This window comes from Thamnophis elegans, chromosome 14 (assembly GCF_009769535.1).
Source record: "Thamnophis elegans isolate rThaEle1 chromosome 14, rThaEle1.pri, whole genome shotgun sequence".
Taxonomy (NCBI): Eukaryota; Metazoa; Chordata; class Lepidosauria; order Squamata; family Colubridae; genus Thamnophis; species Thamnophis elegans.
In genome coordinates, this window is record NC_045554.1 from 47,749,117 (window position 1) to 47,768,837 (window position 19,721).

Here is a 19,721-nt window from a genome sequence, read left to right on the forward strand (position 1 = left end):
TGGATCAGAGGGAGTGATCAGGAAAACACTTGTGAGTTGTTTCGGGATGCACGCCGTCGAAGGGCTACTCGGCGGCAGGAACAACTGCGTAATCATAGGAGATGATTACGCTCAGTTGATGCTTATTAAGATCCTCTCCTGATTATAAAAGAGACTGCTTGTGCCACGCAGTCTCTTTGTTTATGTGGCTTGCAGCCAACAAGAGTCTTGACTGATTAAAAGGAACCTTTTTATTTACGTGGATTTTGGCTTTCATTCCTGGACGGAGGAGGGGGGGCAGAACATCTAGGTGTGTGTGTGTGTGTGTGTGTTTGTGTTTGCACCAACCCGGGCCTTGAGGCGAAGGTGGGAAGGCAATGAAAACACAGGGATGCAAGCTGCCCTCCCAATATAATAAAGCTATATTACAAACTATACATCACGTATTGGGGAAGGAACATTAGCGCACAGAGGAGGAGGAGATAGGATACAATTTGATAAAAAGGCCGGATAGAGAAGGACGCCGTGGCCTCTCACGCCGAGGTCGGGCACCCAGACCCCCGCCGTGGGGTGAAGGGGATCCTTCCTTCCTCAGGTTCCTGGATGGCCACCATCATGAGGTCAGTAACTGAATGTTCTTCAGCATCTCGTCAAAAGCTTCCGGCGAAGGCGCCTCGGCGTTCTGGAAGGAGACTTTGATCCGGCTGTAGAGGCTGAACGACTGCAGCTCTAACCAGATGAAGCCGAAACGGTCATCGTCAAACAAGACGAAAACGCCGGGGGTTCGTTCGGGACTGGTGAAGCCGTGTCCGGCGATGAGGCCCGTCCCATAGAAGCTGCCAGAGGCGGAAGGGAAATAAAGACAGCGTGAGCGTTTCCCACGTCCCATTCAGATAAGAACAGTGGTCTCCAAGCTTGGCAAGTTTAAGACCTGTGGACTTCAACTCCCAGAGTTCTGGGAGTTGAAGTCCACAAGTCTTAAAGTTGCCAAGGTTGGAGACCACTGAGATAGAAGAAGCAGAGACTTTCCCAATAACTTTCTTTTTGCTTTTTCCAAAAGGCAACTGGATTTTCTTGGGGGGGGGGGGTTCCCTTTGAAAACATCTCGTTTTCAGAGAAGGGAAGAAGAAAGGGGGAAGAAGAGGAGGAAAGAAGAAGGCAGAGAAGGGAGGTTGAGAAGATAGAAGGAGCAAGGTTGTTGCAGAATAAGATGTAGGCATTGGGTGGCAAGAAAGTGACCCATATATATTTGTAAGAAAATAACGATAAAGATTAATGATGAATAAATAAATGTTAAAAGCAACTTTAAGAATGTATATTTGTGAATGAATCTGACAGAGGAGAAAAAAAACTTTATTTGAAAACATTTCGCTTCTCATCCAAGAAGCTTCTGAACGGAACTGGAGATGCTTTTTGGACAAGAAGCAAAATGTTTTCAAGGGAGAAAAAATAAAACAAGAAAGTTCAATTGCCTTTTGAAAAGCATCTTTGGGACAGCACCAGGATGGTTGAGAAACACGTTAATCACCAATTTGTTTTGATCCTCCGTTTCCAAAGCGGTATAAATCCCTCCTCCCAATTTGCATTACTAAATCAAAATATTGATGCGGTCAGCGGTTAGTTCTGCAAAGTGGGATTCTGAAGCTTTGCTTCCAGTTTTGAGACAGAAAAACAAAATGTCTTAAGGTAACGATTTAAGAGCTGAACAGCTGCTTTAAGGCTGTAAAATTGGAATGATGATGCAATGAGGAGTCAGCAAGGTTTTTTTTTTGGCTGATACGACTTTAAGAGGCTGCATATACAAGAGAGGCCCTGTGAGGGCATCTCTGTTTCTTTCTCAGTGGGTGCTTCTGTGCTATTGCTGATGATTGATTGCCTAACTTTGCCTAGTATGTGTATGTATATATTCCTTGTAGATAAACCACTGTTTGAAAGACAAACCTCTGTTTACTGTATTTTGCTCCTGGGTTATCTCAGATTACGAGTTCCTGGCAGGGGCAGGAATTTAAAGGACTCTCACTCAATATCAACATTATTCATGGGAATCCCCCTCCCCTTCTCCCCCAGCCTTTAACATTACCATGCTCTGCAGGTGCGGGGATAATCCTCGTTTCGGGAGGCGATCCCGCCAGGCAGGACGAAGGGGCAGGGCTCAGGTGGGGAGACAGAGGCGGCTGCTCCTTCTCCCGCTGCCTCCGATCCAGCCCCGTCCTCCTCCTCCTGCTGGCCTGCGGCTTCCGGCCCCGCCTCCTCCGCCGAGCCTTCTTCCTGCTGCTGCTGCTCCCGCCGCACCTGTTCCCGCACCTCCAGCACGATCCGGGAGAGCTCGCTGAAGTTGCTCAGGTTTTCAATGTCAGGCAGCTGGATGGGATGGGCAAGGTCGATCTCGACCGTCTGCTGGCCGGCTGGGATGTTGGGATCGCCCTGGAGATCCGAGAGAGGAGCAGGTGTCAAGCTTTGTATTTGCAGAAGTGGCCGGGCGGGTCTTGGTCCACCTCTCTCCTTGCAATTCTCCTAGAAGCTCCCGCTCAGGTAGCTTCCTCCCAGAGACCTTCTGCTTCTCCCCATCCCTCGTCTTGAACCACTCCACAGGTAGTTGATTTGATTTGATTTAATAAATTCATAGGCCGCCCAATCCCAAAGGACTCCGGGCGGCTTACAGAAAATAAATTTTAAAAAAGTAAAAAGTTAAAAAACGGAGGAAAACAGATTAAAAAAACACATCATGCACCCAGTGTAAGCAGGGCTGGACGTCGGTCAAGAGGTCAACAGCCCCAGGCCTGCAGGAATAGCCAGGTTTTGATAGCCTTTCGGAAGGCCATGAGAGTGGGCAGGGTCCGGATCTCTGGGGGTAGTTTGTTCCATAGGGTCGGAGCGGCTACAGAGAAGGCCCTCCCCCAGGTAGTTGCCAGCCGACATTGTCTGGCTGACGGCACCTGGAGAAGGCCCACCCTGTGCGATCTTAGTTCTCGACTTACGACTGGTCACTTGGTGACCTTGAAGTTACAGCTCACCTGGAAAAGGAGACTTTTGGCCCAGATTCAAAGTTCTGACAGCCGGGTCTTCTCCGCCAACTTCAAACACTCGGCAACATGGCCTTTCGCAGTGACCCATAGCTGCATTTTACGGTGGTTTTGCTGGAAACCAGTACTCAAAACCGTGTCCCTGTAGCAAACCACTGGTCCGCTTAACAACGGCTGTGTTCGCTTTATGGCTATCGTGTTTGCTTTACGACCATTGCAAAACAGCAACACTAAAATCTTATAATGAAAGTAATATTAGGCTACATGACTTGGGTTGCCTCATCCGGTCTGCCTTGAAGGCTGAAAATCTGTGGATCTTATAGGCAAATGGTCAGCATAGCCGGCTGGAGAATTCCATAAGTCTTAAAAGTTGCCAAGTTTGGGGACCCCCTGGCCTAGGACTCTGTGAGGCCGTCCCCTCGGTGCTCACCGTGATTTTGGTGCCCTTGGCCTTTTTCCCATGGAAGCTGAGCATGACGATTTCAAGGCCATGGCTCCCATAGGTCCCTTTGAAAAGGCCTGGCTGGATCAGATACTCCGGGCTGCGCGGAGGGAGGTAAATGCGCCGGTATGTTAAGCAGTTGCTGGAACAGAAAAAGCAGACCAGGATGACCAACGCAGAGAGGGCTGGTTGGAACAATTCACCTTCCCCTTTATCAATTCATGTATTTATTCTCGTTCATCAAATCTAGGTGCAGTGATTCTAAACCAGATATTGTGGTGTGAGTTTTTATCATTTAAAATAAAGGTGTCCCAAATTAAAGTTTCTAGGCCTTTAGTCAGACAGGTAAAGCAAACTAGGGAACAAAAGGGAAACTGATGATTAAAATATGAGGAGAAAATTCTCGTCTGCTGGGCTTAAATTCCCTGAGAACCAGAAAGGCTGCATCCCTCAACTTAAGGGTGGTTCTCCTTCACCTGATGCTTCCTAGGTAGCCACGAGTGGGGAAATATGGGAGCTGCAGTCCAGGATTTCTAGAGGGCCTTGGGGAGGGCAGTAGCTTAGGGGGAGGAGGAGAGAGCTGGGGTAAGGAAAGGGAGGAGAGCTCTCGGATGAGCCCTGAAGAGTTTCCCCAGGTGTCAGGCCTGGAGCCATCTTTCCTTCTGGATCTCTGGCCTGCCACACTTTCTGTTATTCTACTATGCATTTTCTATGGTGGGAAAATGGGAGGGGGGGATTGTATGGAGTTAGATGATATGTAGCCATAACAACATTCTTTCTAGAAAGCCAAGGTCATCATCCTTTGTCTTTGCACCTCTGCACCTGGCCGGAACTGGATGGGTGGAAGCTGCCAGCATGGCAGTGGGAGATTGGACGATGGGATGGACTTGTGGGTGTGGGGGCAAGAACGTAAACTTTCAACTAGGTGGGTTAAACTGGGAAGCTTTATAGAAATCCCCCAAATTAGAAGGAGACTAAAATAACTGGAGGGAGGTGGGGGAGAAGAGGATACGGATTCCCCCTAGGGACACAAGGCTGCTAGTACAACAGACTAGCTCTCTCCCAAAGGTGTTTTTTCAAGAGGCAACTGGACTTTCTCGTTCGTTGAAACCGTTTCACTTCATCCAAGAAGAGCTGAAGAAGCTTCTGGATGAGAAGTGAAACATCTTCAAAGAAAAAACAGAAAGTCCATTTGCCTCTGGAAAAAAAGCACCTTTGGGGCAACCAAGACCTGGACGGCTGAGAATCTCCATCGACATTCCTAAATTAGCACCTTGAAACTGTCCCTTGACTGTGTTTAGTAATAGCACTTATTTATATACCGCTTCATAGTGCTTTTAAGGCTCTCTCTAATGTTGTAATATAACTCCTTGTGTAGGCGTAGCGGTCACCCATGGCCCAGTGCATAACAGGGCATGCATAGCCACGCTGAACCACACAGGAAAGAAAACAAACTGCTAAAGAACATAACATCCTGATAGTACTCCATAACATCCTGATAGTACTCCATAATATCCTGATAGTTCACTCTAGATGTGCCTTACCCAACGATGCCCAGGATTTGACCATATATAGACAGAACTTCCCTGAGCAGTAGATTAGCAATTGTAGTTTGACAGGCTGTCTTAAATCACATGCTGATTGCTGATTGCTTCTCCTGCCTTTGTCCTATCTCAATAAAAGGGGCTCCCAGACCCCCAATCTGGGTCGCTCCATCCCGAGAAAGCTCGTGTCCGTGTCTTTTCTCCACATTGGCCTCATGGACGAACCACGGGAACATCACATTTGGTAGCAGAGGATGGTTACTTCACATTTGGTGACCCCGACTCTAAGCGGTTTACACAGTCAGCCTCTTGCCTCCAACAATCTGGGTCCCCATTTTACCCACCTCGGGTAAAGGGAGGCTGAGCCAACCTTAAAGCTGCTCAGAATCGAACTCCAGGCTGTGAGCAGTGAGTTAGCCCTGCATGAACACTGCATTTTAACCACTGGGCCACCAGGGCTCCTTGAGGGAAGAAACCAGATGGCCCCCTTTCCACCTACTCGTATTGGCTTGTGTAGATGAACTTCATCAAGATGAGCTCCTGCATATGTTCATGGAAAATGTCCTCCAGCGTCCGGCCCCATTCTTCTCGTAGCCACGTCCGGAATTCCTGCAGAAACAGCCGGGAGGAGAAAGTGAGGCCCACAGGTTGGATATAAGCCCCTCTGATCCTGTTGCACCTCCCACTAAGACCTGCCAGGCCTGTAGCCATCTTTTCTTTTGGATCTTTGGCCTGCCACACTTTCTATTATTCTGCTATGGTGGGAAAATGGGAGAAAGGACTGTATGGAGTTAGATGCTATGTAGCCATAACAACATTCTTTCTAGAAAGCCAAGGTCATCCTTTGTCTCTGCACCTGACCGGAACTGGATGGGTGGAAGCTGCCAGCATGGCAGTGGGAGATTGGACCCTGTGATAGACTTGTGGGTGTGGGGGCAAGATCTTGAACTTTCAACTGGGTGGGGAAAACCAGGAAGTTTTCAGATTCGGGTTTTCCCAGATGTGCCAACACGGCTCTCTTAATAAATTGGAACTTTGAGCAATACTTTGCCTTGGACTCTGATTTAATTTTCGATTCTATTTGGAACCCTGACGAGATCACCACTTAGGGAGTCGTTCAGAAAACCAGCCGGAGGTTGGGTGAATAAAAGCCACCATTATTTGGAGGATGCCAAATTAGGTGGCTTTATTTGGGTGCGGGAGGGGGTTTACTGAGGCCCAGCTCACCTCTTGTCTCCCTCCTGGCATACGATGGTGATCTGTCTGGTTGCACTTGGTCGAAAACTCGTCCTTCTTCACAATCTACCCGTTTTGGAGAAAGGGAGGTTAGAAGCCAGAAGCCCAGTTTGGAAATGGAGCCCCCTGCCTGGATGAAGAACCTGGGGCCCCTGAACAGAGGTCTCGTGGGGACGGTGCACTTCTCCTTCCTTCCATGGGAGAGGGAGAAGAGGGAGGGGGAGGGCCTCACCTGGATATGCCCACTGTGGGGTCCCTTGTGCCCATACATGCACTCAACGGTGGCGCTCTGCCTCTCCATGAGGTGAACTCTGAAGAGGGGCTTGAAGCGCATGGGGCCGTCCACGTGAGGGTCATGCGGGGTCAGGTACATCCAACCAATGATGAAGAAGCCGTCAACCTGCCAAGGGCAAGAGAGGGTAGTGGTGGGTGAGAAAGACCCCGAGAATTAAGGGGGAAAGAGATGCTGCCTGCAGACGGATGAGGTCAGGGAAGTTACAGCCTGCAGCTGCGTAAGAGACAGAGGAAGGGGCTCAGACACAAGGGACCCTCCTTCATTTCTCAAGACCAGAAAGGAAACGGTGGGAGATTTCTACTTTCAAACTCTCAAGAAGAGTGTTTCTCAACCATGGCAACTTGAAGATGTCTGGACTTCAACTCCCAGAATTCCCCAGCCAGCTGGCTGGGGAATTCTGGGAGTTGAAGTCCGGACATCTCCAAGTTGCCAAGGTTGAAAAACGCTGCTCAAGAATATGTCAATGTAGCCTTGCGATCAAGTAGAAGGCGTCTCACCAGGTGTGGTCTACCTGGGAAGACTGACTATAGGGAAGGGCCTCCAAGCCCACTGGAGTGGTAGCTTTGCCCCAAGGCCTATATCCAGGCCCAGCTACCACTTCGGCTGGATCCCTGCCTTCCTGCTCAGCTCCCTTTGCTGTAGTTTCCCCAGTTTTTAATCGCTTTCGTCCCCTCGGTTCTCCCTGCAAAATGACTCTCCTTCCCAGCTCACCCCCCCCCCCTTCCAAAACCTTCCCAAGTGTTTTAAGCTCCAGAGAACATTTGTGCTGCCCAAAAATGCCTCCAGAAGTGGAAGGCTCCCAAAACTGGAAGCAGAAATGAAGACAGGGGAACAAGGATCCGTCCCAAGAGAGCCCTACAGGAAAACTGCCTTTCATCACCGCGGGAGAAACCACCTGTTTAAGTAGGCAGCCACCTGCCTGGAATGCTGCAGGGTCTCCTGCTTGAGCAGGGGGGTGGACTAGGAGACCCTCCCCCTCCCAAGGCCCCTTCGGGTACCGTCAACTGGGCAATGCCGGTTGGCGACTACTTGGGGGAGGTCTTTCTCTGTAGCTGCCCCGGCCCTGTAGAATGATCTCCCCGCAGAGATCCGGACCCTTCCCACTCTCTCGGCCTTCCGTAAAGCCACTAACACCTGGCTGTTCCAGCAGGCCTGGGGCTGTTGACCCCAAAATACGGTCCAGCACCACTTAGAACGGAGTGCATGGTGTGTTTTTAAATCTATCTTTTCTTTCCTTCTCTTCTTTTTGAATTTATTTGTATTGTTAGCCGCCCGGAGTCCTACGGGATTGGGCGGCATACAAATGTTATTAAACTTTAAACTCTTCCAGCCCTATTCTGATTGATTGGAGAATGTCCTTCTTCAGATACACCATGCTCAGGCCTTGGCCGAACCATGAATTCCTTCCAGGACGAGAAAAAGAAAAAAATAATAATCTTATCCCCAGAGAAAAGCAGAGGAGGAAAGCACAGTGGCTACCTATTCCTGAAGCTTCTGGACTTACCACCACATTTAGGAGGCCCCCATAGGGTCCAATGTCTGGTTGCCAGAGACCTAAGATATGCCGGTACTGGTGAAGCACTAAGGAAAGAGAGAAACAAGGAATCAGGTATGACGGAAAAGGAATTCCTCGGTAGCAATAGCAGTTAGTCACAGTTAGACTTATATACCGCTGAGTCAACCTTGAGCCGGTGAGATTAGAACTGCCGAACTGCAGATAGCAGTCAGCTGAAGTGGTCTGCAGTACTGCACCCTAACCACTGCGCCACCTCGGCTCTTAGCAGAACTAAGTACAAGTTCTGGGAGGGACAGGAACAGCGCATTCTGCTTCCTTCGTCCATACGGACCAGGGGTGAAATCCTCCCACTTCAGCCCACTTCGGCCGAACCAGTAGGGACAATTGTTGTTGGTTTTGCAAACTGGTAGTTAAAAAAAAAAGCTTCCGAGGGATCGCGCAGCTCTGCAATCGTCCCGTCAGCTTTTTAAAGCATTATTTTCCCCTGCTGGTTCAGGCGAATAGGCAGGGGGGAAATGCTTTACAAAGCGGGGGGGGGGGGGGACGGGGGGACGACGTCTGATGATCGCGCGGCTCACAGCTAACTATGTGATAGCGGAAAGCTCTTTTTTTCACTTTTTAAAGCATGTATTTCTTGCCTATTCGCCCGAACCAGTGGGGGGAAAATGCTTTAAAAAGTGGGGCACTGCCCACCCAGCCACAAGAGTCCCCCCCCCTCTCCCCAAGCCACTCCCACAGAAGTGGAGTTAACTAGTGTTTCTCAACCTTGGCAACTTGAAGATGTCCGGACTTCAACTCCCAGAATTCCCCAGCCAGCGAATGCTGGCTGGGGAATTCTGGGAGTTGAAGTCCAGACATCTTCAAGTTGCCTAGGTTGAGAAACACTGAGTTAAGTTAACTAACTAGGAGTTAAAGGCCATAACGCCTCAGAGGTGCCAAGGCCAGGGTTCTAACTGGTTAACTTTTGCTAGTTCCATGGTTAGGCAAGCACACTGCATGCGTTCACGGCACAGAAACCAGTGGTCAGTGGGAGGTACATACGGCGGGCGTAAACATCCCTGTATTCCATGTGCTCGTAGTCAGGAAGGAGTTTCATAAAACGTCCCGACTTCACTCGCGGGTTAATACCTGAGCAGACACAGCAGGGGACGGTGAAAATGCCGCTCACCGCCATCGATCGCAACGGTCACGTCAAAGTTAGGATCCTTTGCTCTGAAACAATTTGGGCCTACAAAATTTAGAACCTTCCGCCTCCTTTGGGTGTGTTTAGCTACATCGATGGCGGTGGGCAAAGCGCTTAAGGGTCTTAAGAAAGGGCGAAGGCGAAGTAGGGTAGCGGTTTGATCTGAAAGGGCAAGTTACCGTCACGTTGTACGAGTCAATCAGACCATTGTGGTTTATTCAACAAGCCATCATTAAAGGAATACTGATTTAGGGTCGTGCATGTATACAAACAGTCCTTGATTCGAAACAGTTCATTTAGTGACCAAAGTTACAACAGCAGTGAAAAAAGGTGACTTATGACCGTTCCTTACACTTACGACCGTTGCAACATTCCCATGGTCACATGATCAAAACTCAGATACTTGGCAACCGGTTCACATTTAGATTCACTTAACAACCCCGTTACTAACCTAACAACTGCAGGGATTCACTTAACAACTGTGGCGAGAAAGTTGATAAAGCGGAGCACAAATTCACTTAGCAACAGTCCCGCTTAGCAAAAGAAATTTTGGAGTCACTTGTGGTCATAAGTCAAGGTGTCAGGCCTGCAGCCATCTTTTCTTTTGGATCTTTGGCCTGCCACACTTTCTATTATTCTGCTATGCCTTTTCTATGGTGGGAAAATGGGAGAGAGGATTGTACGGAGTTAGATGCTATGTAGCCATAACAACATTCTTTCTAGAGGAACTATACTGAATTCTACTGTATAGTGCAATATGAACGCAATATCAGGGGTTTTCAATTCAATGGTAAAGAAGGTGAAGGATGATGCGTGTTTTTATTTTTTATGCCTAATGTACACTGAAGATGGCATTTAATTCCGTTGTACGAGGGGCAATGGCAATAAAGTAAACTTTAAAAAAAAACAAAAAACCAGAAGCTTAGGACTTACGCTTGGCATATACATCTCGACAAGATACGCCGGTGATCTCCAACTTCCGCAGGTTCTCGCAGACGCCATATTCTGAAATTCAAGGGAGGGGAAAAAGTGTCACCGAGGATTAAGTTGTGCTCTGATGCCATTCCACCTGCTTTCCAAAGGAACCCTGTGTTCCAATGGAGCCTCCTGACCTCCACTTAAAGCCCGTGTAAGTTTTAACCTTGGACCAGCCCCACGGAGAGACAGCCTCCGACACCACTGTTGTGTACCTCCTGTTTGCCATTCCAGTTTACTTTTCACACTGAGGCCACTTTAATCTCCACTTCCGTACTCACAAGCCAACCTCACATTTAGGTATTTCCCCAGGAGAAAAGCCAACGGGGAAGGCTCGTCCCTTGGAAGCTCCTGCCAGTGAAGAAAACCTCCTACAATTTCAAAAGCTTGTCCTAGGAATCCATGATAACAATCAGGAAACACGCTCGAAAAGCTGTTATGATGTTACAAGAAAGAAAAAAACACCCTCTGGTCCATCTGATATAATGCAAGGAAGAGAAAGATGAAAGTGGAGGAGGAGGAGATTAAAAAACAACCTCTCCCCACTGCAAATTCACCAGAGGAATTAATTATTTAGGATGCTCTAAAAAGTGAATGCAGAGGGAAATATATATATAACTTTGGGGCCTTTTTCTCACATTTCGCAATCTAGATGCGGAATCTCAGGTCCCAGCAACAAAGGGTGAATATTCATAAGGAGAAATATCCCAAGATTTATTGACTGTATAAGCTCTGGAAATTCTCTACTAATATTTACTGGCATGAACTGGAGTGGCTTATCTTGCTGTCACTTTCGCAGGAACTGGGCGAGGCAGCAAACAAGACAACGTGAAGCTGGGAGGAAGAGGAGGAGGAGGGAAGAGGAGATAGCTGTTAAGAGTAAAGACAGACCTCTTCATCTGACAGCCTAAATTAAAGCTTGCGTTTGGGGGAATAAAACAGCTGCAACCTCGCCAAATCCCGAACCCAGTACTCTGCGCATGGGCTGAGATCATATCCCCATGATATTTCCCAGGCAGTGTTGTTGGAGAGGTGGGAAGCATGTGCCAATGTCCGTGCACAAAGGAGAAAGCAGATTGCTGGATTGCAGCCTGAAACAATACTGGCTGCTCTCCTCAAACACCTCCACCACCACCCCCAAAAAAAACTTTCTAAAGGCAACATGATATTGCACATTATTTATTTGTCTGTTGCTGGTTCCCTGGGACGCTCTTAACATTCAGATTGGTAGAAAGACCCGACGGCTTCCCAGCAGTTACGAAAGGCAAAGACCAGGCTGGCTAACATTGAGAAAGAAAATAAGAGGGTTCATCAAAATAATAAAAGCAGGAGGGTAATTTGCTAATTCAGTCCATGCAGCAGTCATGGGTATCTATTTATAGCCCCATTGCAACCTCTGGGCCCACAAAGTCATATGAGAGAGAGAGAGAGAGAGAAAAGGCTATTTATTCCGAAGACTAAAGGCGAAATCTATTGGGGTTGACAACGGCACGGAGATCGTAGCACACAAACCAAGAAATCTGGAGCCGGTTGGCAAAAATGGCGCCGCCGTGACTGGTAGCCAGCCTGTGTTGGATGAATCTCAATTACCTGCCAATTACCTCCAATAGACCGATCAGATCCCACAGATTAGGCCTCCTCCGAATCCCATCCGCCGGCCAGTGTCGACTGGCGACTACCCGGAGGAGAGCCTTCTCTGTGGCTGCTCCGGCCCTCTGGAACGAACTCCCCGTGGAGATTCGAACCCTCACCACCCTCCAGGCCTTCCGCAAAGCCCTTAAAACCTGGCTGTTCCAACAGGCCTGGGGCTAAAGAGCTGTTGCCCCCGTCTCAAATGGTATGACTGTTGTGTGTTTTAAATTATGTATTGTTTTGTGTCGTTTTTAATTTTTGTTTGTATCCCCCTTCCCTGGTTTGAGTTTTGAGCCGCCCTGAGTCCCCTTCGGGGAAAAGGGCAGCATATAAATAAAATAAACATTCAAACATTCATCGTGCTGAAGCAAGAAAAGCTCTGTGATAAAAGACTTCATTTCTCATCGTTCCAGAGTTACCGGCTTCCTTGCAGTGTTTCTACAGAGTTAAATAAACTCAGGGTCCTTTCTACATCCCGAGGATGCTGCTTCCCTTAAATACACCCCCAAATAGAGAGCCAGTAGTTTTAAAATGTTTGTTTAATAATTAAGGTGCTGGGCTAGAAGAGAGACCCCAATTCCAGTTTTCCAGGAAGCACAGAAGCTGCCTGGCTGACTTTCCACCAGTCGCTCTCTCTTGAGCCCTAAAACTAATGATCTGTCTTACACATTCCCTTGCCTCTGCACACCCAACCTCTCTTACTTCCTCTTCTCCCCACTTCGCCCCAATTTAAATCTGCCACCGGTTTAGCAATTCCACGCGTCAGAGCTGCAGCTCAGGGAAACATTTTGCCTTTTAATGAAATCTTCGTCGGAAAAGATGCTGCTACCGGGCCCCTCCTGATTTTTGCGGCTGTGCTAGAAAGCCTGCCTCCGCGCCCTCCGAACGTACTTCAGAAAAGGGGTGGGGGGAAAAAGAGAAGGACCCCCATCAGTCTCAGGATAGGACAGGCTACCTTATCAAGCGGTAGCACCTTGTCGAGCCACGGAGCTGAAAGCTGCTATATCAAAATAAGATAGGAACCCAAAGCAGAAGGTTCAGGAAGCAAATTACATAACTAGTATTTGGCTTGTGACAGTGTTTTTTTTTTTTTGCCTGCTGTTTGCTCCAACAGGCTCTGAACCACAGCCAGGGTCTATAAACAAAATGGATTGGTTTCCCAAAGATTTAGGTTTCGTTTTATTTATATGCCACCCTATTCCTTGCGGGACTCAGGGCGGCAAACAACTCAAAGGGGGAAAGGGAACACAAAAGTACAAGACAGGATTTAAAATAGCCAACAGCCACACAAGTCGAGAGGGGAAGGGAAACTCATCAACCACAGGCCTGCCGACACAGCCAGGTTTTGACGGCTTTTCGGAAGGCCTGGAGAGAGGTGAGGGTCCGAATCTCCGCGGGGAGTTCGTTCCAAAGGGCCGGAGCTGCCACAGAGAAGGCCCTCCCCCGGGTAATAGCCAGATGACATTGGCCGGTAGACGGAACCCGGAGGAGGCCGACCCTGTGTGATCTAATGGGTCTGTGGGAGGTAATTGGCAGCAGGCGGTCTCTCAAGTACCCAGGTCCAATACCATGAAGGGCTTTATAAGTGACGACTAGCACCTTGAAGCGTATCCGGAGACCGATCGGTAACCAGTGCAGCTTGCGGAGGATAGGTGTTACGTGGGTGTACCGAGGTGCACCCACAATCGCTCGCGCGGCTGCATTCTGGACGAGCTGAAGTCTCCGAATGCTCTTCAAGGGCTGCCCCATGTAGAGCGCATTGCAGTAGTCCAGTCTTGAGGTCACGAGAGATATATTACTGTACAGGGGGGGAAAAAAGAGATGCCTCGTTTTAAGAAGACCAGATTTAGAAGAGGTGTGCTTTAAAAAGAGAGACAGTGTGGTTAAAAGGTTAGAAAGTTTTACAAGGCTGGTCAATGTTTAAATCACCATTCAACCATGTATAGGTTGATTTTTGACCAATGGTTATTTCTCACTTTAATTAATAAACTTATAGCTTTATTCTGTGGGGAGGGAGGGAGGGAGGAATGTTGTCTCTTTGCTTTCTGGAGGAAAGGTAAATAGTGAACTTGAGAAAGAATAAACAAGAAGAGCGAACTCCATTACACCTGATCGCAGAAGTGGATATACTACAATGTTAAGGTTTGGATTTTACTTAGAGAGAGAGAGAGGGATCAAGAGAGGAAAAACTGGCTCGCCAGAACTTCAGAGAACCATCTGCCAAAAAAAAAGGATTAGGCCAGGGGTGTCCAACCTCAACTTCAAGACCAGTGGATTTTAACATGCTGGCTGGGGGAATTCTGGGAGTTGAAGTCCACAAGTCTTTAAAAAGGTACCAAATCTGGACACTCCTGGATTAGACAATTGAATTCCTGGCCATTCAAGAAGCTGAACCTCAAAAACAACGTCTTACTCTGTGTCCAGACCATCGGATGGAGCTGTAGAAAGAAGGAAGAGCTGCCACAGAAGCCTTCTAAAGCAGTGTTTCTCAACCTTGGCAACTTGAAGATGTCCGGACTTCAACTCCGAGAATTCCCCAGCCAGCATTCGCTGGCTGGGGAATTCTGGGAGTTGAAGTCCAGACATCTTCAAGTTGCCAAGGTTGAGAAACACTGTTCTAAAGCCTTCATAAGATCAAATATGGGGGAACCTATGGCACGCCTGCTACAAGTGGCACCCAGAGCCATATCTGAGGGCACGTAAGGCATTGCCCTGTCAGCTCCAGCGAGATGCCCAGCTGATTTTCAGCCTTCCGAAGGACGGCGGGAGGCCGTTTTCACCCTCCCTAGGCTTCAAGGAAGATTCCGGAGCCTGTGGATGGTGGAAAGTTCATTTCCAAACTTCCTGTAGGCCCGTTGGCCAGTTTTCTGTCCTCCCCAGGATTTAGGTGGTTTTCCCTGAAGCCTGGGGAGGGTGAAAAAATGGCCCAACGGGCTCACATGAGGTCTGGAGGCTTCAGTGAGGCCTGTGCGTGTGTGTGTGCGGGGGGGGGGAGCGTGGGAGGGAGGGTTATGTGCACATGCACCGGTGGGGAGGGCATTGCATTATGGGTGTGGGCACGCACACGCGTGCTCTTGGGCTCACATGTGCCGAGGTGGCGCAGTGGTTAAATGCAGCACTGCAGGCTACTTCAGCTGACTGCTAGTTCTGCAGTTCGGCTGTTCAAATCTCACCGGCTCAAGGTTGACTCAGCCTTCCATCCTTCCGAGGTGGGTGAAATGAGGACCCGGATTGTTGTTGGGGGCGATATGCTGACTCTGTAAACCGCTTAGAGAGGGGCTGAAAGCCCTATGAAGCGGTATATAAGTCTAACTATTGCTATTGCTATTTTGCCACCCGAGCAGAAAAACATTTTGCCACCACTGCCATATATAGTCTCTTATCGAGAAGGAGAGAAGAAAGGAGGGAAGGAAGGAGGGAATGTAGGAGAGAAGGAAGGGGGGAAGGAAGAAGGAAAGGAAGGGGGAAAGGAAGGAGAGAAGGAGAGAAGAAAGGAGGGAAGGAAGAAAGGAAGGAGGGAAGGAAGGAAGGAGGGAAGGAGAGAAGGAGGGAAGGGGGAAGGAGGGAGGGAAGGAAGAAGAGTAGGAGAGAAGAAACGAGGGAAGGAAAGAGGGAGGGAGGGAGGGAAGAAGAAGTAGGACCGTTGTAAGATAAGATGGATCTATGGGATGGTAAGAAAGCAATCTTCAAGTATATTGTCAACTGTAGGGAAAAATTGTTATAAATACATATTATTAATAACAGTTATGAGATCATATAATTGTGAATGTATATATGAAATTGATTTACCTAAATAAAATTTAAAAAAATATATAGTCTCTTATCTTGTTTTCCTGGTAATAACCACCCTGGACTAAGATAGTGCTTGGCCCCAATCATCTCAGGCCGGAAAGGTTAATGCAATTTGAGGCTCAATGAAGTCCCTTTGGAGAGAATTCTGGGCCTCCTCCGGTCCAGGAGGATGAGTCAGTGCTATCATCTTCCCTACCCCGAGACAGAGCTCTCCCCCCCAACCCGCCCGCCCCCAGGAGGAGAGAGCGCGGGCACAGGCATCCTGCACGCATTGCCAGGCTCTGCCTTGGGCAGAGACAGCTGTGCTCAGGCGTCTGCCCCCCAACCTCCTCTCTCTGGCAACTCCAAAGGCATGACTTCATTGCAGGCAGTAGACGCAGCCACCGGGAAAGCAGGGGAAGGGACGGGCTGCATTAAGGGGCCGAAGGGCAACACTCCAACTGCAGTGCTGAAAAGGGAAGAGCAAGAAAATGGGCAGGAGAGAGAGCAGGATCTGGCTGGGCAGGGGCTGCGAAAGGAAAGGAAAAGGTTCCCCCCACCCACCCCCCAAAAAAGAAATCTGACTTGGGATCTACGCTTTGGCAGTGGGAGAGTGACACCCATGGCCGTCATCCACTCATCCTTCACGCCGCCTCTTAAACCTGAGCAGGACCACTGAGGCAGGGCACAAATCTACAAGCTACCTGGATGCGCTGTTTTTTTTTTTAACACGTGCACACTTCGCTGCAGATTCGTTGTGTCGTTTGTGTACATTTACCCCACTACAGCTCTTGAAAGAGGCAATTAATCTTCAGAGGGGGCTAAAATTGGGGTACCAAAAGGAGGTACAAGAGAAAGAGGGATCGTGGGCTTCTTTTTAAACCACTTGGTTAACCACTTAAAGACCTACCAAGATTAATTGTAGTAGTAGTGTGTGTGTGTGTGTATTAGCACACTGCGAGAAGAATGTGACTGTTTCCGATTAGGTGGATTCATAAAACGAGTTCAATCAATCATTAGGTTCAAGATACTCTGCGAACTGCTTGCCACCCATAAGTGTGGAGTTATTTTGGAGTTTATAGAGTCAGAGGTCTGATTATTTTTGGCCACTGGCTTATAATCGCACAGCTACTTTCTACCGGGTTACTAACTGGCTGAAAGGGAAGACTTCTCGGTTTACTTCCTAGAATTGATCCAAAGCAACCTTTACCCAACTCTGCTCGGCCTGCCTCTCCCTGAAAGTCCCCTGCTGCTCCGTTCCTGTCCTTTTGCGACTTTCCTCCTGGGGTTGGTTGGGAGATTCCCCCCACCCTGCTTCTTTGCAAAGATCACTAGATCACTGTCCAGGGAACAGGATCTTCTCTGCCACCCTGGCCTGGGAAGAATTTTGAAAGCAAAGAACAAGAAAGGGTAGTAGATTGGCAGAGTTGCCTGGCAGAGGGATGGGCGGCAAATAAATCAGATATATACAGACAGACAGATAGAGATATGGATGGATGGATGGATGGATGGATGGAGAGAGAGAGAGAGAGATAAAGACAGATGAATGGATGGAGATATGAGAGGTAAAGATAGATAGATAGATAGATAGATAGATAGATAGATAGATAGATAGAGATAGATAGATAAGAGAGAGATAGAGAATATGGATGGATGGAGAGGAGAGAGAGAGATAAAGATAGATAGATGGATAGATGGATAGATGGATAGATAGATAGATAGATAGATAGATAGATAGATAGATAGATAGATAGATAGATAGATATAAGACAGAGATAAGGTAGAAGGATGGATGGAGAGATGAGAGAGAGAGATAAGATAGGTAAAATAGAGAGACAGTCAGACAGATAAAGATAGATAGATGATAGATAGATAGATAGATAGATAGATAGATAGATAGATAATAGAGATATAAAGAGAGATGACAGAGATGGATAATAAGAGGTAAAGAGAGAAAGATAGATAGATATAGATAGATAAGAGAGATAAGAGAGATGGATGGATGAAGAGATGAGAGAGAGATTAGATAAAATAGAGAGAGAGAGACAGACAAATAAAGAGAGATAGAGAGAGACAGAGAAAATATAGAGATGTAAAGAGAGATGATAGATAGATAGATAGATAGATAGATAGATAGATAGATAGATAGAGATAGATAGATAGATAGATAGATAAGAGAGAGAGAGAGATAGGATGGATGGATGGAGAGGAGAGAGAGAGAGATAAAGAGATAGATAGATAGATAGATAGATAGATAGATAGAAGACAGAGATAAGGTAGAAGGATGGATGGAGAGATGAGAGAGAGAGATTAGATAGATAAAATAGAGAGACAGACAGATAAAGAGAGATAGAGAGAGACAGAGAGAATATAGATATAAAGAGAGATGACAGATAGATAGATAGATAGATAGATAGATAGATAGATAGATAGATAGATAGATAATAAGAGATAGGTAAAGAGAGAGAGAGAAGGATAGATAGGTAAATATATATATATAGACACACACATATATACACATATATAAATAAAGGGAGGGGGGAGAGAAGGGGGATATAATTTCAGAAAGGAAGAATAAAAGGCAGGGACCTTCTGCGCTCTGCAAGCGACGCCTCCAGGCGACTCTCCCTTGGGGGATCCTTCTCTCCGGAGGCCGCCCGGGGGTCCCCCCCCCGCCCCTTCCCCTCCCTCCCCCCCTCCCTCGAGGGACGCCCCCTCCCCAGCCGCCCCCCCTCCCCGCCTGACCTTCCTTGCAGCGCCGGCGCCAGATGGTGTCTGTGCTGAGGATGCGTCGGAAGGCGCCGCAGACGAGCGCCAGGCTGGGCAAGTCGGTGCCGGGCAGGGAGCCGAAGATGTGGACCAGCAGCTCCGGCGGCAGCTCCAGCAGCGAGAGCGGCGCCCGGCCCGCCGCTGCCACCGCCGCCGCCCCTTCTCCTTTCCCCGCCGCCTCGCCAGCGCCCTCGCCGCCTTCCTCGGGGTCGGTGTCCGGCTCGCTGCTGTCGCCCGCCGCCCCTTTGCGCTGCGAGCCCCGCCGGCGGCAGCCCCGCGCGGCGCCCACCCCGCACAGCCGCGCGCACACCGCCATGGCCGCCGCCGCCGCCGCGACTCCCTCCGCCCAGGCTGAGCCAGCGCCCGCCGGCCCTCGCGCGGGGGGATGCGGCGCCGCGCCCAATCGGCGCCCGCCGCCCCGCCACGGACCCGCCCCCCGCGCGGACGGCCGCCAATCGCAGCCCGGCTCTCTATCCTTCTGCTCCTGGGAGTGGGGAGGGGGGGGGTGTCTTGCAGACGTTTCATGACCCAACTAGGGAACCTCATCGGGGATGGAGGGAGGAGGAGGAGGAGGAGGAGGGATATTGTCCTTGGTGCTCTCTGAGTTGGGTGGTTTTCTTGCAGGCGTTTCATGACCCAACTAGGGAACATCAGTTTTCAGAGAGGAGGAGGAGGAGGAGGAGGAGGAGGAGGAGGAGGAGGAGGAAACTGCAAACTGATATTACTGATGATAGCAATAGCAATAGGAGTTAGACTTATCTACCGCTTCATAGGGCTTTCAGCCCTCTCTAAGCGGTTTACAGAGTCAGCATATCGCCCCCAACAACAATCCGGGTCCTCATTTTACCCACCTCGGAAGGATGGAAGGCTGAGTCAACCCTGAGCCGGTGAGATTTGAACCGCCGAACTGCAGAACTGCAGTCAGCTGAAGTAGCCTGCAGTGCTGCATTTAACCACCTCGGCTTTTAATAAATGATGTTACCTAGCTGGGTCACGAAATGTCTGCAAGAAAACAAGCAAGCTCAGAGAGTAGCAAGGACCCCACAGTCGTCGTCCTCCTCCTCTACTCCTCCACTCCATAAAGTCTTCCACCTTCTAGCAGTGATAATGTTGCCTAGTTGGGTCAAGAAATGTTTGCAAGAAAACCACCAAGTTCAAAGAGCACCAAGGACCCTTTAATTGTGGTCATCCTCCTCCTCCTCCTCCTTCTCCTCCTCCTCCTCCTCCTCCTCCTCCCATACCTCTCTCCCTTTTAGCACTGATGCTATTACCTAGTTGGATAGTGGAACCTCTTCAAGAAAACCACCAAATTCAGGGAGCACCAAACACCCCACAGTCCTCCTCGTCTCTGCCAAC

At 48.9% G+C, this 19,721-nt stretch overlaps 1 protein-coding gene across 2 annotated transcripts; it reads right to left on the reverse strand.

Moving 5' to 3' along the window:
- Positions 1-373: 373 nt before the first annotated feature.
- On the reverse strand, positions 374-18,681 carry LOC116517788 (F-box only protein 31-like). 2 transcript variants are annotated; one of them, XM_032230958.1, is made up of 10 exons: positions 18,342-18,681; positions 10,152-10,223; positions 9,077-9,163; positions 8,024-8,100; positions 6,457-6,624; positions 6,216-6,290; positions 5,488-5,597; positions 3,433-3,586; positions 2,060-2,403; positions 374-815 (listed from the first exon to the last, which is right to left on the reverse strand). In XM_032230958.1, exons 1-10 carry the CDS (start codon positions 18,679-18,681, stop codon positions 593-595), a joined length of 1,650 nt encoding a protein of 549 aa, XP_032086849.1. In that variant the 3' UTR covers positions 374-592. The 2 variants fall into 2 exon arrangements, with proteins under 2 accessions (XP_032086849.1, XP_032086850.1); XM_032230959.1 differs by lacking the exon at positions 9,077-9,163.
- Positions 18,682-19,721: the final 1,040 nt, after the last annotated feature.

What these genes read in the sequence shown, in the direction of transcription:
- LOC116517788 (XM_032230958.1), bottom strand. Translation starts at nt 18,681, where the DNA reads ATGGCGGTGTGCGCGCGGCTGTGCGGGGTGGGCGCCGCGCGGGGCTGC. An exon ending in GCGCCGGCGCTGCAAGGAAG is followed by an intron (nt 10,224 to 18,341) that starts GTCAGGCGGGGA and finishes CTTGAATTTCAG; the next exon opens with AATATGGCGTCTGCGAGAAC. An exon ending in CCCACAGTGGGCATATCCAG is followed by an intron (nt 6,291 to 6,456) that starts GTGAGGCCCTCC and finishes CAAAACGGGTAG; the next exon opens with ATTGTGAAGAAGGACGAGTT.